We start from the raw sequence: 15,614 nt of genomic DNA on the forward strand, positions 1-15,614 counted from the left end.
GGGAACTTGTGTTGGTGGAGTATTGTCCTGGGATCTTCAGTCCTGGGCCACGAGGAGGCAGTCAGCCAGAGCTAGCCCGTATGCCAGTGCCTGGTTTAGAGGATCTCCGTTGGAGAGGCTGCCTCTGTTTTTTGTTTTTGTGTTTTTTTCTCTCTCTCTCTCCTTTTACCTTTCCTGTGGTGCTGAGGCTGCCTCTTTCAAGCCAGCACCTGTGAGTACGTCATTCTGTGTGGGACCTGGTGTGTCTGCACACGGCTTGGTGTGGGCTGGAGCTGCCCCCACTGCCCTCCTCATTGGTGACCCCAACATTTTTGTCTTTACTGGGCAGTGCTCCCCACAGGAGTAGCCCCTGCAGATGGCTAAGATGCTGCTGCTGTCTGTGTCTGAGGGAATAAAGCCAGGCTCTTATGTTCACAGCAGAATGACAATTCTCCCTCCCCGGTGACTACAGCACGCGGATGCTATTTTGGTTTTCAAATCAGAACCTCGGCACTTCAGGCCCTCTTCAGAGAATTCAGGCATGAATGGTCTGTGGTCTGACACTTGTCAAAAGCCCTACTGAGGCATCTGGCACTGGAGGAGAGGCACCCTCACGGGCATGTTCACTATCATGCCTCATGTATCAGGGAGCTCTTCTCTTCACCTAGTAGCGGGATCCAGCCAGACAAATACCTGTACCAAATTGATTTCATGTATGCCTTCAGATTTTTTGAGAGTCATTTAAAGAAATGCCTGTTTTGGCCGGACGCGTTGGCTCATGCCTATAATCCCAGCACTTAGGGAGGCCGAAGCAGGTGGATCCCTGAGGTCAGGAGTTCGAGACTAGCCTGATCAACGTGGTGAAACCCCATCTCTACTAAAAGTACAAAATTAGCCGGGTGGGGTGGCGCATGCCTGTAATTCCAGCTACTTGGGAGGCTGAGGCAGGAGAATCGCATGAATCCGGGTGGCAAAGGTTGCAGTGAGCCAAGATTGCTCCACTGCGCTCCAGCCTGGGCAACAAGAGCGGAACTCCATCTCACAAAAAAAAAAAAAAACACAAGAAAACAAAAAAAAAAAAACAAAAAAAAGAGAAAGAAATGCTGATTTCAACATCTCTTTACCTTTTACAGACCTTGTTAGAGACCTTGTCATCACAGTAATCAGTGTCATTGCATATGAAGACCCTCCTGACAAGTGCATTTCCAAATTCAGTATCTGCAGAAAGCTACTCTGCAGATGAATTTGTCAGATCAAGAGAATTTTATGAGCAAAGATGCTTTTCTTTTTTGCTTTGGCTGCCAAGAAACTCAACTAAATCCACTGCCCAACTGCCATGATGAATTTGGTTGATTCCACTGTCTCGTAGTTGCTCTAGATCCATATTGACTGAGTTTAAATCTATGTCTGGACAGCAACCCAAACACACTGACATTGGGTTTAGACACACACATCTAAAAGGACATTGACATTTCCTGTGACTTGACATGGACTGTTGGACCAACTATTAGACCAACTATTGCTTAGTAGCCCGAAACAGCCAAAAATCTCTTTTTGGCTCAGATAGGGTGTCATCAAAAGACATGTAAACATGACCTCATGGTAGAAGTGAACTGCTTCAAGCTAGTAATGTGCTGTCTTGCAGGTATCCAGTATTGCTGTGTTTCCCTCAAAAAACTGATCTATGCTGTGGTGCCCCTATAAGTTTGCTTAGGTGTTCTGGGGGTGCCCTGGTGCCAGTTTGGGAACCACAACCCTAGGTTAAAAGCATTCTCAGCCCCTTGAGCTGTGCCTCATGTAGTGAGGATTTGGGGTTCCCCCTGAGCCAGGCTGTCTCCTCTAGTCATAGGAGGCAGTATCCAGAAAAGAGTGGGGTGCCCGAGTGCGAACATGATGCTTAAGATGCTATCAGATGCCAGGTCTGCCTGGAGGTGGTCCCCGCACACACCCCTCTTCTCCAGCCCCATGTTTCTCATCTCTAAACTGGGAGTAAAAGCAATAATAGTGCCTCAGCGGTGTGAAGTTGTTCAGAATGAAATGTTTTTGTATAGTGTTGGTCTTTGAAAGGTATGAACTACTCTGATAATAGGGTCATTGATTTCTCCTCTGAGCTGTCTCATGTTAGCACGGCCAGGGAAGATCTTCAGCTTCGCCCTTCGAGCTGGGAGGACCATAACCTGTTTTCCCAAAGTGTTTCTTCTAAGGCCCTTCATGTAGTGCGTCACTTACTGTGATAATCCTACTGATTAGGGAAAAGAGCAATTCTCCTTCACATTTTTCAAAGAGGAAACTAGGGTACAGGTTCAAATGATTTCCCAGTTTGATTTTTTGTTTGTTTGTGTGTTTTGTTTTTTAAGACTGAGTCTCATTCTGTTGCCCAGGCTGGAGCGCAGTGGCGCTATCTTGGCTCACTGCAACCTCCGCTTCCCGGGCTCAAGCGATCCTCATGCGTCAGACTCCCGAGTAGCTGGGATTACAGGCATGCACCACCATGCCTGGCTAATTTTTGTATTTTTAATAGAGACGGGATTTCACCATGTTGGCCAGGCTGGTCTTGAACTCCTGACCTCAGGTGATCCTCCTGCCTCAGTCTCCCAAAGTGTTGGGATTACAGGCGTGAGCCACTGTGCCGGCTTTCTTAGGTTGATTTGTGATGGAGCTGAGACTCAAGGACGAAGAGGCGCATTTTTCCTTGTTTGGGTTGCCAGGGAGTTGGCAAACTAGGTACTTTAGTCAGCTGTGGAGAGGAGGAAAGTTCAGGCCTCCCTCAGAGACACAGGTGGTGTCTCGGGGTCCCGGTGCCCCATGTGCACAGTGCACCTGCCCTTCCTGCACAGCACCCTTCACGGACAGCAGGAGCAAAACCCAGGGACCCCAGCTGCCAGGCTGGGGTTAGGTGATGTTTCCACCTTACAGTTGAAATGAAGGTTCAGGCCAGGCACGGTGGCTCACACCTGTAATCCCAGCACTTTGGGAGGCCAAGTTGGAAGGATTGCTGGGGCCCAGGAGTTTGAGACAAATCTGGGCAACATAGTGAGACCTCACCTTTATTAATAATAATAATAATAATAAGTTAGCCAGGTGTGGTAGCACATGCCTATAGTCCCAGCTACTCAGGAGGCTGAGACAGGAGGATCACTTGAGCCCGGGAGGTCAAGGCTGCAGTGAGCCAAGATTGCACCACTCTACTTCAGCCTGGGCAACAGAGCGTGAACCTATCTAAAAAAAAGAAAAAGAAAAAGACTGGGCCCAGTGGCTCACACCTGTAATCCTAGCACTTTGGGAGTCAGAGGTGGGTAGATCACCTGAGGTCAGGAGTTCGAGACCAACCTGGCCAACATGGTGAAACCCCATCTCTACTAAAAATACAAAATTAGCCCAGCATGGTGGCGGGAGCCTGTACTCCTAGCTACTTGGGAGGCCGAGGCAGGAGAATTGCTTGAACCCGGGAGGCGGAGGTAGTAGTGAGCCGAGATCACGCCACTGCACTCCATCCAGCCTGGGCGACAGAGTGAGTCTCCGTCTCAAAAAAAAAAAGAAAGAAAAGTTTCAGGTAAAAGCCCACCAAGTATATATTGCTGCAGACAGACTTTTGGCAAAGTAACTTGGTGATTCCTATCACAAGCCTTAATAATGCGCACACCCTTTGGCCAGCAATTCCACATCTAGAAATGCCTCCTCAAGCATCTGAGATGTCGCTGTAAGACGTGAGGATGACGTGGGGATCAGGGCCCCTGGTTCTCCAGCTGACCTGTGTTCGGGTTCCTTGCCCGGTCTCTTCCTGGCCTCTCCCCGCCTTGCCTTACTGCAGCTTCAACAGGGGAGACAATCCAGGTGCTCGTGCGTGTGATGTGTGTGTGTTGTGTGTTGCCTGAGGTTTTGCACACTCTGGGTGAGAGGAGCAGCACATTTGGGAGTTCTTGGGGACACTAAAAGAGAGAAGAGTCTTGAGGTTGATGGGAAGGGGCAGGCTCACAGAAAGTTCCAGATTCTCCCTGCAGGGAGCTCTTGTCTGATTGCCCAAGGCCAACCTGCTGGAGAAGCCACAGCTCTGGTTGTTCCGGGATGCTGGGGAAATCAGTGTGAGCACAGCTCCGTGGGGAAGTGGCAGAGCAGCCACACCGGGGCAATCTCGTGAGTTCCTTCTACAGCTGGAGGCTGCTGGGTGGGAAGAAGCGGTGGGGGAAGTGGGGCGGAAGGGGTTGCAGCAGGAGGTTAGGAAACCCTCTCCAGAATACAGACCGCTGTGGCCTCTTTTCCCATGAGCGGTGGCTCCCCGGCCTCATTGGCCTTCCCGGTTCTTGAACTTTCTAAAGTGGTTACCTTAGGGCCTGCAAGCTTCATGTTCCCTCTGCCTGGGTCACCTTCAAGCCTTTTCAATGCTGGTTCTCCCTCTTTCCATCTCAGCTCAGAGATCTGCCTCCCCAACCTCCCCGTCCAAAGAAGCCACTTCTCTGCCCTCTGAGGACCGTCACCTTCAGATCGTCTCTGTAGCACGTAGTGCTGCAGAAGCTCTTGTTTGGTTTTTTCTTCTATTTACTCTATCTTCCCCTCTCCCTGCCCCTGGTACGTACGTAAACACACACACACACACACAAACGCCCCATAAGGTCTCACTCATGGCTTCATTTCTAGCTCCTTGCACAGTAACCGATGCATAGTAGATGCTCGGTACATGTGTGAAGAATGAATGGATGTTTGCAGAATCTCATAAGGGCTTTGGAAGTTACAGGTTGACTTAGAATTTTAGGCTAATTTGGTTGGTGGAAGCCTCCATCATGGGGCCTACGATGTGAATTGCAAAGTGTAACCGCAGGGGGGTTGCAGTGCTTCAGGCCTGCAGGCCAGCATGTTCCTATCTCCAGTGACACAGATTCCCTGTGGCCAAAAACGCGGTTTCTCAGAGTCTGGGGACCTGCATTGGGCCTCAGTACCTCCTTGAATGTAGAACAAAGCAGATGGGCTGGGATGCAATCCACAGATGGGTTTTTTGACTCCTAGAGTGTTTTGAAATAAATTTAAATTAGTTGCCAGTGTTGAAAAATCAGAAGATTTCATGTAACGGGATTTCAGCATTCCTTAGAAACCTGTAGAAGCTCTGATACTCCTGGGTCTACATTCCCAAATGGTAGCACCGGGCTGGCTCTGAGCAGGGACAGTGTAGCTCCTTGCTGGACCACCTCCTCTGTTTTTGCCAGTTGGCCAAGATTGTGACCCTGCAATGTGAGAGTGGCCATGACCTTGTCCTGCCTACAGGCCCACAATGACCTTTCCTTCCTGGAGGAAGAGGGTGGGGTTGCTTCCCCTACCATGACCACACACAGTCACTGCTGTGACATCTTTTAGCTCTGGGAGCGAGCCCCAAGACAGCTGAGATCCCTGAGCTGAGAGGTCCGGGGACAGGGGTGGTGCACGCCACAGCTATCGGCATGCAGGACCAGCCCTCCTGCCACCCATCTGCTTCCTCTCACTCTGTGCCTCTCCTGTGATGTTATCGCCTCCATGCTGAGCCTACGGAGGAAGGCGGCACCCAGCACTCAGGGCTTCTGGGAGAGGGTGACTCATGAGAGCATCTGAACGGCCCAAGAGTGCCTGAGGCTGGATCAGAAATAGCCACGATCGTCCAGTTTGATTGATTGATTGATTGATTGATTTAGTTGTGATGGAGTCTCGCTGTATTTCCCAGGCTGGAGTGCAGAGGCACAATCTCGGTTCACTGCAGCCTCCACCTCCCGGGTTCAAGTGATTCTCCTGCCTCAGCCTTCCGAGTAGCTGGGATTACAGGCGCCTGCCACCACGCCCAGTTGATTTTTGTGTTTTTAGTAGAGACAGGGTTTCGCCATGTTGGCCAGGCTGGTCTTGAACTCCTGACCTCAGGTGAGCCACTCGCCTCGGCCTCCCAAAGTGTTGGGATTACAGGCGTGAGCCACTGCCCCCAGCCCCAGCTTGATCTTGAACCTCCTGTGTGTGGGCAGAGAGACATGGCCCTGCTACTGCTTGAACAGCTTCTGGAGGCAGTGACTTGTTTCCTTTTTCCCTCTGAACTGTGAGTGTTTGCCACGCAGTGTTAGGATAATGAACAAAATGAAAGAGGAAATCACCCCGATGCCAGCACCGCCAGACATTTCTACATTCTTTCCCATCGCTTTTGCATATGTATACATGATTGTAATTAGAGTAAAATTAAATTTCTCTCACTTCAGTATTCGCAGGCCTCTGAACAGGGGGTGGCAAGCAGGAGCACTCAGTAAACCTTGGCTGACCGAAGAATATTCTGTTTACTTCACTAGAAAGTGAACGTTTTCTGAATTGTGTCATACACTGATCACTACTGCAACTTTTTCACATGTATTTACCATTTTACTATATTTATTTATTTACCTTTTTTTTTGTTTTTTTTTTTTTGAGATGGAGACTTGCTCTGTCGCCCAGGCTGGAGTGCAGTGGCCTGACCTCAGCTCACTGCAACCTCCGCCTCCCAGGTTCAACCGATTCTCCTGCCTCAGCCTCCTGAGTGTTTAGGATTACAGGCATGCGCCACCATGCCTGGCTAATTTTTGTGTTTTGAGTAGAGACAGGGTTTCACCATGTTGGCCAGGCTGGTCTCGAACTCCTGACCTCAGGTGATCCACCCGCCTCAGCCTCCCAAAGTGTTGGGATTACAGGAGTGAGCCACCATGCCTGGCCCATTTTACTATATTTAGGTATTTTTTCTACCCAGCTCCCCAGTTAATCAGGATTATAAATACTGTTGCAATGAGCATTTTTCTCTATATAACTTTTTGTGTGTTTTGAATTATTTTCTTAGGATAAATTCCAAGCATTTGAATTCCTGAATCAGAAGAGAGAAAAATAAGAATGATAGAAATTGCCTTTTGAAGTATTATCTCTCCCTATTCCAGCAGTGTTTGAGAATGTTAATTTTACCATAACTCTACCAGTATTTAGGTAGATTTTAAACTTTTGCTAATTTGGAAGTATAGGATGGTACCTTGTGGCTTTAATTTGCATATTTATATTGTGGTTATTAGTATAGGTTGAAGAATTGTCTACGCCTTTAATAATTGTATTTCTTTTTTCTTTTTTTGAGACAGAGTTGTGCTGTCACCCAGGCTGGAGTGCAATGGCACCATCTCGGGTCACTACAACCTCCGCCTCCTGGGTTCAACAATTCTCCTGCCTCAGCCTCCTGAGTAGCTGGATTACAGGCTTGTACCACCATGCCTGGCTAATTTTTGTATTTTTAGTAGAGATGGGGTTTCACCATGTTGCCCAGGCTGGTCTTGAACTCCAGACCTCAGGTGATCCACCCGCGTCAGCCTCCCAAAGTGCTGGGATAACAGGCGTGAGCCACCGCGCCCGGCCTATAATTGTATTTCCTCTTGCGTGCCTTGCCTATTTGAGTGGTTTGTGTAGCTGTTAGAATATAGACTTTTTAGAGTTGTGTGAATTTGTAGTACAGACAGCACTAGCTTAATGTTCCTACTATATTTATTGTAAACATTTTACTAGTGTGTGGTTTTTCATTTTTAATGCTGGGCATGTTACTGTGTGTGTGGTTTTCTGTTCTTTGGTAAGTGAGAATACGCTTGTGGAAGGGCCTTGGGTTTCTGATCCAATCTTGATGCCTCAGCCAGGGGGGACCCATCAGAGACTAGGGGCCCTGGCCGGGGACGCAGCTGGTGAGGGGAGACCCCGACCAGCCACTCCTTGCTCTCCAGCTCCCTGGGCTGTAGCCACTGCCTTCTGAGCTCATCAGAGTCCTTGGTGCTGTCCTGGCCTGGAAAGTTCTACTGAGCTGAGGTTTATGCTTCTGTCTTCTGGACTGAGGCTTGCTTTGCGGGGCTCCCCTGAACATGCCTAGCACCACGCTGGTGACCTGGAACCAGCCTTTTCTCTTTCTGATTCAGGGTATTTAAAATTATCCCATGCTGGAGAATTTGGAGGAATCCATCATCAATCGGTGAGCATTAAGCTCTTAAGAGGCAGAAAAGGCCATTCTGCTATTGAATTGTCCTCTGAAGACGCGTTCAGTTCAGCAGTTTCACAGCCACCTCACTGGCAGGCATTGTCCTAGATATTTGGGGTCTAACAAGGACAGGGCTGAGGTTAGAGGTGTGCTCTGCTCTGAGGGGCTGTCAGGAGGGCGTCTCCTTCCCGCTTAGCTGTCTGCCTCTGTACTGGTGAGGAAGGTTCCCCAGTACCTTCTAAACCAGCAGTCAGGAGACCTGGGTTAGAAGCGAAGATTCAGATCCCAGCTCTGCCACCCTGTGACCTATGTAGCCAGCTCCCCTGACCCTGTGAGCATGTTCACAATCCAGTCTGTTCCTTCGTTCAGCAAGCACACGGCACACATGCACGTAGTCAGGAGTCCTCGCTGGGCACAGCATGGCTACAGTGGTGCCAGGGCATGGTCCCTCTGGAGGGGCGTGTACTTTACGGGTAAACAGAGATACTGGTGTCTGTCAGTAAAGCAAGCAGGATGATAAATGAGGCTGAATAAGATGCTGGAGCCCACAGAGGAGTCAGTCATTGATGTTGAATAGGAGCAGAATGGAGCTTCTCAGAAGACGTGGCCGAGGCAGAGGCTTGAGGGGTGAATAGAACTCCAGAGTGGGAATGGCGGAGGAAAAAGTTGGGGAATGGAGAAGGGAAAGGGCTGCCCAGCCTGAGGAGCCAAGGGGTGTGTCGTTGTCCAGGGGGGCTGCAGTGCTGGGAGAGGGGACAGGTCCAGATGGCGAATGTTGTGCTTAGCAACCGTCATAGGGTTTGAGAAGGATGCTGAGAGGGGATAGACCTCTGACAGTCTGGGAATGTTTTTGATGAGAACAGAGCCCAGGAAGGAGGAGGTCGGAGCCCAGGAGGTGAGGTGTCTCTTGCTCAGTAGGGAGGTTCTTCCGTAGCCGCCGATTCCAGTGACAGCGAGCGGGCAGGTGGATTTTCCCTGGTGATCCTCCGTTTCCAGCCCAGGATGGGCCTTTTCTGTCCTGGCGATGGGCTCAGTCTTGGGGCTGGAGTGGGGAGGAGGCCAGCAGAGGCAGCGTGCTGACAGTCTGAAATGCTGATGTCAGTGTTTATTTGTTCATTCATTTCACAAGTATTTATTGAGGACCTACCATGGACCAGGTGGTGAACGGTAAAGTGGACAGTAGGAAGATGATGGCAAAGAGGCACCCCAAATTCCAGAAGAGCAGAGGTTCTCTTTACGGGGAGTCTGTGATCTAGGTCGGGATTCTGGTGAGGAGTGGCGCTAATGTCTGTGTCTGTGTTTCCATTCTAGATGCCGTAGGGCCAGGTGAGCTGCTGTGAAGGACTCATTCTTGGTGGCCAGCAGTTACTGGCAACTTGTGAGCTTGGTGGGCTCCTACTAACGCACCTGGGACACCAGGCTGCTGGGCTCCCCTCCAGGCAGCCTCCCCTCCAGGCAGCCTCACCAGCAGCTCTCCTGAGCCATGGAGACCCCAGAGGTCCCCGTGGGCTCGCTAATCGACTTTGGGCCTGAGGCACCCACCTCCTCTCCCCTGGAGGCACCACCCCCTGTGCTGCAGGACGGCGATGGCTCCCTGGGGGACGGTGCATCAGAGAGTGAGACCACTGAGTCTGCGGACAGTGAGAATGACATGGGCGAGTCGCCCTCGCACCCGTCCTGGGACCAAGACCGCCGTTCCTCCTCCAACGAGTCCTTCTCCTCCAACCAGAGCACCGAGTCTACCCAGGATGAAGAGACCCTGGCACTCAGGGACTTCATGCGTGGCTACGTGGAGAAGATATTCTCTGGAGGGTAAGGGGCCTGTGTGGACGAGACAGCCTGGTGTGGCCACAGGGCCCAAGGGGACTCGCCTCCTGCTCTCGGCTCTCCCTCTCCCCAGGGTGCCACCTGGGGCCAGAGCTTCCATTTCCCCATCAGCCAGGGGTGGCGACTGCAGGGGCCTCGCTCCACTCCAGGCTGCATGCAGAGCCACGTGGACAACTTTAAAAGAATACCCGAGCCTGGACTTCACTCCAGACCAATTATATCAGTTCTCTAGGGTGAGGCCCAGCATCAAAGTATGTGCGGCTCCCAGGTGATTTGGAAGGGCAACCATGCAGAGAATCCCTGGAGGGACACGCTCCGGAGTGCCCAGCTCACAGGTCCCCATCATCCCCGTGAGCTCCATTATTTTCTTTTTGTTTATTTTCTTTTCTTTTCTTTTTCTTTTTTTTTTTTTTTTGAGACAGAGTCTGGGTCTGTCACCCAGGCTGGAGTACAGTGGTGCAATCTCAGCTTAATGCAAGCTCTGCCTCCCAGGTTTAAGTGATTCTCCTGCCTCAGCCTTCCGAGTAGCTGGGACTACAGGTGCCCGCCACCACACCCGGCTAGTTTTTTGTATTTTTAGTAGAGATGGGGTTTCACCATGTTAGCCAGGATGGTCTCGATCTCCTGACCTCATGATCCGCCTGCCTTAGCCTCCCAAAGTGCTGAGATTACAGGCGTGAGCCACCACACCTGGCCAATTTTTGTATTTTTAGTAGAGATGAGGTTTCACCATGTTGGCCAGGCTGGTCTCGAACTCCTGACTTCAGGTGATCCGCCTGCCTCGGCCTCTCAAAGTGCTGGGAATACAGGCGTGAGCCACCGTGCCCGGCCATCCGTGCATTCTTAAACAAGGCTTTGGAGGGACTGTCTCTTTCTTCTCACTCCGCCGACGCTTGTCTCACCTCATTGTTGCTAAACACAAGTGGCACTTGTTCTGCTTGTGGGACCATCTGAGCATATGTAGGCTAGCCCCTCCCCAGCCCTCCTTGTCACAGCTGTAGTCGGCTAAGAGGTTGCAGCGATTCACTGAAATTAAATATAGGGCCAACGTAAGATAATAAAGCTGTGGTTAGCCATACTGGTGTGCTCATAAGGAGCAGATTCTTTTTTAGAGAGACAGGGTCTTACTCTGTTGCCCAGGCTGGAGTGCAGCGACACAATCACAGCTCACTGCAGCCTCCATCTCCTAGGCTCAAGCAATCTTCCCACCACAGCCTCCCGAGTAGCTGGGACTATAGGTACACACCACCATGCCCAGCTCATTTTTTTGTGTTTTTTTTTTTTTTTTTTCTTTTTGGAGACAAGGTCTCACTCTGTCACCCAGGCTTGAGTGCAGTGGTGCAGTCATAGCTCACCACAGCCTCAAACTTCTGGCCTTAAGCAGTCCTCCTGCCACGACCCCCCGAAATGCTGGGATGACAGCAGTGAGCCACTGTACTGTACTGGCCAGCAGCTGATTCAGAAGCAGTTGTTTGCATGGGGCCCTTCCCTGGATGGCCGTTCTTTTGTGGTTCTTGAGGGTAAAATAAGGAGTATTGAGAATTGGAGCAGCAGGAAGGGAGAGTTCGGGGCTGTGACGTCCACTGAGAAGTGGGAATCTGTGCATCAGCCTGATGTTTCCCTACCCCGGTTCACTGCCTGTTAATATCTCAGCCAGGGGAAGGAGGACGCACACACACCCCGGAGTCATGGGGTTCAGGTGTGGGTTGTGGAGCTTCCACCATTCGCAGCAGCACACTAGATAAGGATGGTCTTGCTGCTGTGTCGTGTGTGGGCCGGCAGCACTGGCATCTCCTGGGAGCTTGTGAGAAATGCAGAGTCTTGAGCCCTGCCTGGCCCCACTGAGTGAGAACGTGCCCTTTAACAAGATCAGTAGACAGTTCATACACGGCAGCGTCTGAGAGGCACTGGCTTAAGGGTAAGTTTTCCGGTTTCATTAACACAATTAGAATTTGTGGCCAGACTCAGTGGCTTGCACCTGTATTCCCAACACTTTGGGAGGCTGAGGCGGGCAGGTCGCTTGAGCCCAGGAGTTTGAGACCAGCCTAGGAAACATAGTGAAACCCCCTCTCTACAAAAAAAACCACAAAAATTAGCCAGGCATGGTGGCATGTACCCATAGTCCCAGCTACTCAGGAGGCTGAGGTTGGGGGATCAATTGAGCCAGGGAGGCTTAGGTTGCAGTGAGCTGTGATCGGACTACTGCACTCCAGCCTGGGTGACAAAGGGAGACCCTGTCTAAAAAAAAAAAAAAAAAAAGAAAGAAAGAAAGAAATTTTGCGTTTTACTCTGCAGAGTCCATTGTTTCCACCGTGATTTGAGTCCCGCATGTGTAAACTGTCAAGGGCTGACTTCCGCCTTATTCATGGGTGCTTTTCATTTGATGGAGACCAGCCTCAGTTTTCTATGTGGTTAGAAAAGAGAACCGTTATATGATAATCCAAATATCTGACTGTCTCAAAATGCATTTATGGGCTGAGTACGGTGGCTCACACCTGTAATCCCAGCACTTTGGGAGGCGAGGCGGGTGTATCACCTAAGGCCAGGAGTTTGAGACCAGCCTGGCCAACATGATGAAACCCCGTCTCTACTAAAAACACAAAAATTAGCTGGGCGTGGTGGCGGGTGCCTGTAATCCCAGCTACTTGGGAGGCTGAGGCAGGAAAATCACTTGAACCCAGGAGGCAGAGGTTGCAGTGAGGTGAGATTGCGCCACTGCACTCCAGCCTGGGCAAGACAGAGCGAGACTCCGTCTCAAAAAAAATTGATAAATAAAAATGCATTTATGTTTAATTTGAGTGCATTTTAGGAGAGCAGATGTAGCTTCCTACTTGTTTTGTTTGACCAACACTGAGATGGGTGCGCTTTCTCTGAGCACACCCTGGTTAATGAAAAGGGGAAAATGCCCAGAAGTTTGTTCATTTGCCAGGAAAGCCAGCCTCTGTTTGCAGTAGCCTGTCAGCAATACGGAATGTGGACACCTGAGTCAGATGCATCTTCACAAGCATTCCAGAAATTACTGCAAAAGCCTGCAGATACACATATTTCATCTGATGCTGGTATTGAGAGTAAATAAGGACCAAGATGTTTTCTACACAACATAAATGAAGATTGCATAAGCCAAGTGATCTTCAGCCTTCTGCTCCATTTTTGAGTCTTTAAATTTGGGAAAGAGTGTTGGCCCCTTACAAAGAGTGATGAGAAGTGGCCTGAAATCATGTGAGCATGTTATCCATCCTAGTGGTGGCGACACCAAGATGGAGGTCCCCGGTCTCCATCCCTCTCACACACAGCAGGGGATGGCCTGAACCATGAGCAGCCTCGCTCCAGAAGTGCAGAGGGATGAGCGAGCGCCCCGCTGATACGTGGGAGATGATTTTCTTCTTGGCATCAGACCTTGGCGTCAGTATGCTGAGACAGAGCAAATTCAGGATGTCTTAAATTCAGGGGCTGGTTCCATGCTGACTTCAGCATCAAAAACTAGTGGGAAGTCAGAGAGCTGGAGAACCAAGACCTCTTAGGGTTCGTGCCCTTATCCAGGCTCAGACCTCCCCAGGCAGGGGTCAGGAGGGGCAGGGGAAGGACATGGGCTTTGGAACCAGGAAGCCTGGATGGAACTCTGGTTCACCACTCTCAAGCCGGCGTGTGATTCTCCAAGCCAGGCTCCTCGCCTTTGAAATAATAGTAACACCCTTTCCTCATGGGACCGCCCGGAGGCTGAGATGAGCTGATGGGAGTTGGGGTCTGTGCTTGGCTGGGGAATATTTCGTTAGTTCCTTCTCCTTGCTCTTCCCCTGTTGCTCCAGGGGATTGAAAAGGGTTTTTTTTTTTTTTTTTTCCTCTGCTCTGTTTTTTTTTTAGGGAGGACTTAGATCAGGAGGAGAAAGCCAAGTTTGGAGAGTACTGCAGCAGTGAAAATGGAAAAGGCCGGGAATGGTTTGCTCGATACGTGAGTGCCCAGGTAAGGGCAAGGTGATGGGAAGGATGGGCGTTTACTCTCAAGGAAGAATCTAGTGAAGCATAACAAATTTGACTTTATCCTACAATGACACTCTGGAGAAAAGAGTCAAGGGAAAGGACCCAACAGTAAAAAAAGTAAAACTTACCCAAAAATATTCTGAAAAGGAGTGTTTAGAATAGTAAGAAACAGTCTGGGCACAGTGGCTCATGCCTGTAATCCCAGCAGTTTGGGAGGCCAAGGTGGGAGGATTGCTTGAGCCCAGGAGTTTGAGACCAGCTTGGGCAACATAGTGAGGTCCCCCCTCCCCCCATCTCTAAAAATTAAAAAAGAATAGTGAGAAATAGGAAGTAGCTCATTTGGATGTCGCACTTCAAGGGAAAGAGTAAGAAACTGGGCTTTCAACTTTATGAAATTCCGGAAAAGCTCAGTTTTTAAAGGCAAGCATGTGAATTATGTGCGTGCATATTTTTATTAACCCATAATACTCAGTTTTTTGTAAAAAACAAAAAATATTCAAGACCATGACAGCCGTGTGAAGAAAAATATATTAACAAAGTTCAGAAAAGAATTAAATTTTGTAAATATCCAATAGGTTCTTTTTTTTTTTCCTGAGTGGCCTAAGTTTTTAGTTTTTGAGTATTTTAGTGCAAATAATTTATTTTTCATGGAAAAGTTAGAAAATGCAGATGAGCAAAGAGAAGTTAATTACCCACAAATCCACAATTTGGAAACAGCCAGTGTTGTCACTGTGGGGTACCTTTCTGTGTGTGGGTGTGTATGAAGTTTCTACTTTTAAAAATCTGGGAAGGACACTGAGGGGAACCCCTGCATGTGCCCTGCCCAGTGATGGTTGGGTGCAGGTGGCTACACTCTGCCCGGGGCCTGGCAGAAGGGGCGGCTTCTACAGTGCAGAGGCAGCAAACATCCTGGGCCCCCATCCCAGCTGCATTTGGAAACACTGAGAGTGCAAAGCCTGCAGCTTCACTGAGTGCTGCGTGTGTCGCCCTGAACCTCAATGACATGTCTGGCCTCTTTCTGGACAGCGCTGCAACTCCAAGTGTGTCTCAGAGGCAACCTTCTACCGCCTGGTGCAGTCTTTTGCAGTGGTGCTGTTCGAGTAAGTAATGCCATGGCACAAAGCCTTTGTCCTGGCAAGCTCCTCTTCCCTCCCTGCCTCCCTCCCCACCCAGCCGTGTCATAACCCAGCTGTGAACCATATCCACACTAGTCATCAGGTTGCAATTGCTCTGCTATGCCCAGCGTTCAGCTAAAAGGCACAGTCGTGACCTCCATCTCGCGGGAGCAGGGCTGGCAGTCCTTAGCTGGCAGCAAATGAGAGGGCTGCCACTGCGTGTGAGGAGCATCCTCTGTGTGGGTCCTCAGGGCCAGGTGGTGATGGTGCACTGTGGCCCTACCCTCCCCGGGAGATCTGGCACTTTCCCGAGTTCCTATTGTAGAGTACTTCAAACTCAACCGCCCACCCCACCAGCATATAAACACTTAACGATATGTTGGGAGGACTGTAGCTTTCCCTGCGAACACTGATTAGGCGCTGCCGGGGCCTTTCATCACAGGAAGCCCTTGGTAGGCGGTGAGGGGTGGTGGGAAGGGCGTGGCTGCCAGCTGGAGATTTGGGGCCAATCCCATCTCTGCCCCCGCTCCCCTGTGAGATTAGGGAGCCGGACCCCCTGAGGCATAGACCCTCTGCTCAGGAGCAGGACTCTCGGGTCACCAGACCAGCTTCATGCCTCCAAGGTGTGAAATGGAGGGGATGCCTCTTGGCCTTGGGGAGGCTGGGCAGTGGCCTGACCGACCCGGAGCCTCGAGAGGAGGATTCTGGGGCTGGGAGCCCTGATCTGGGCATATCTGTACCCCACT

The 15,614-nt window shown here is 50.3% G+C and overlaps 1 protein-coding gene across 5 annotated transcripts in view; it reads left to right on the top strand.

Moving 5' to 3' along the window:
* The window catches only part of KIAA0513 (KIAA0513 ortholog), a 63,284-nt gene that overhangs the window by 29,947 nt on the left and 17,723 nt on the right, over positions 1–15,614 (top strand). For 4 of the 5 annotated variants that reach the window (XR_010131608.1, XM_004058081.5, XM_004058082.5 and 1 more), the window contains 3 exons: positions 9,260–9,760; positions 13,637–13,736; positions 14,780–14,853. Coding sequence is in view for 4 of the 5 variants with exons in the window: in XM_004058081.5 (XP_004058129.1) it covers positions 9,432–9,760; positions 13,637–13,736; positions 14,780–14,853 (503 nt within the window). In the remaining variant the exon portion in view is untranslated. Of the gene's footprint in view, positions 1–7,261; positions 7,281–9,259; positions 9,761–13,636; positions 13,737–14,779; positions 14,854–15,614 lie in introns of those variants that run through there. The other variant, XM_055366694.2, reaches the window with a different exon arrangement.

This window comes from Gorilla gorilla, chromosome 18 (genome assembly GCF_029281585.2).
Source record: "Gorilla gorilla gorilla isolate KB3781 chromosome 18, NHGRI_mGorGor1-v2.1_pri, whole genome shotgun sequence".
NCBI classification, from domain to species: domain Eukaryota; kingdom Metazoa; phylum Chordata; class Mammalia; order Primates; family Hominidae; genus Gorilla; species Gorilla gorilla.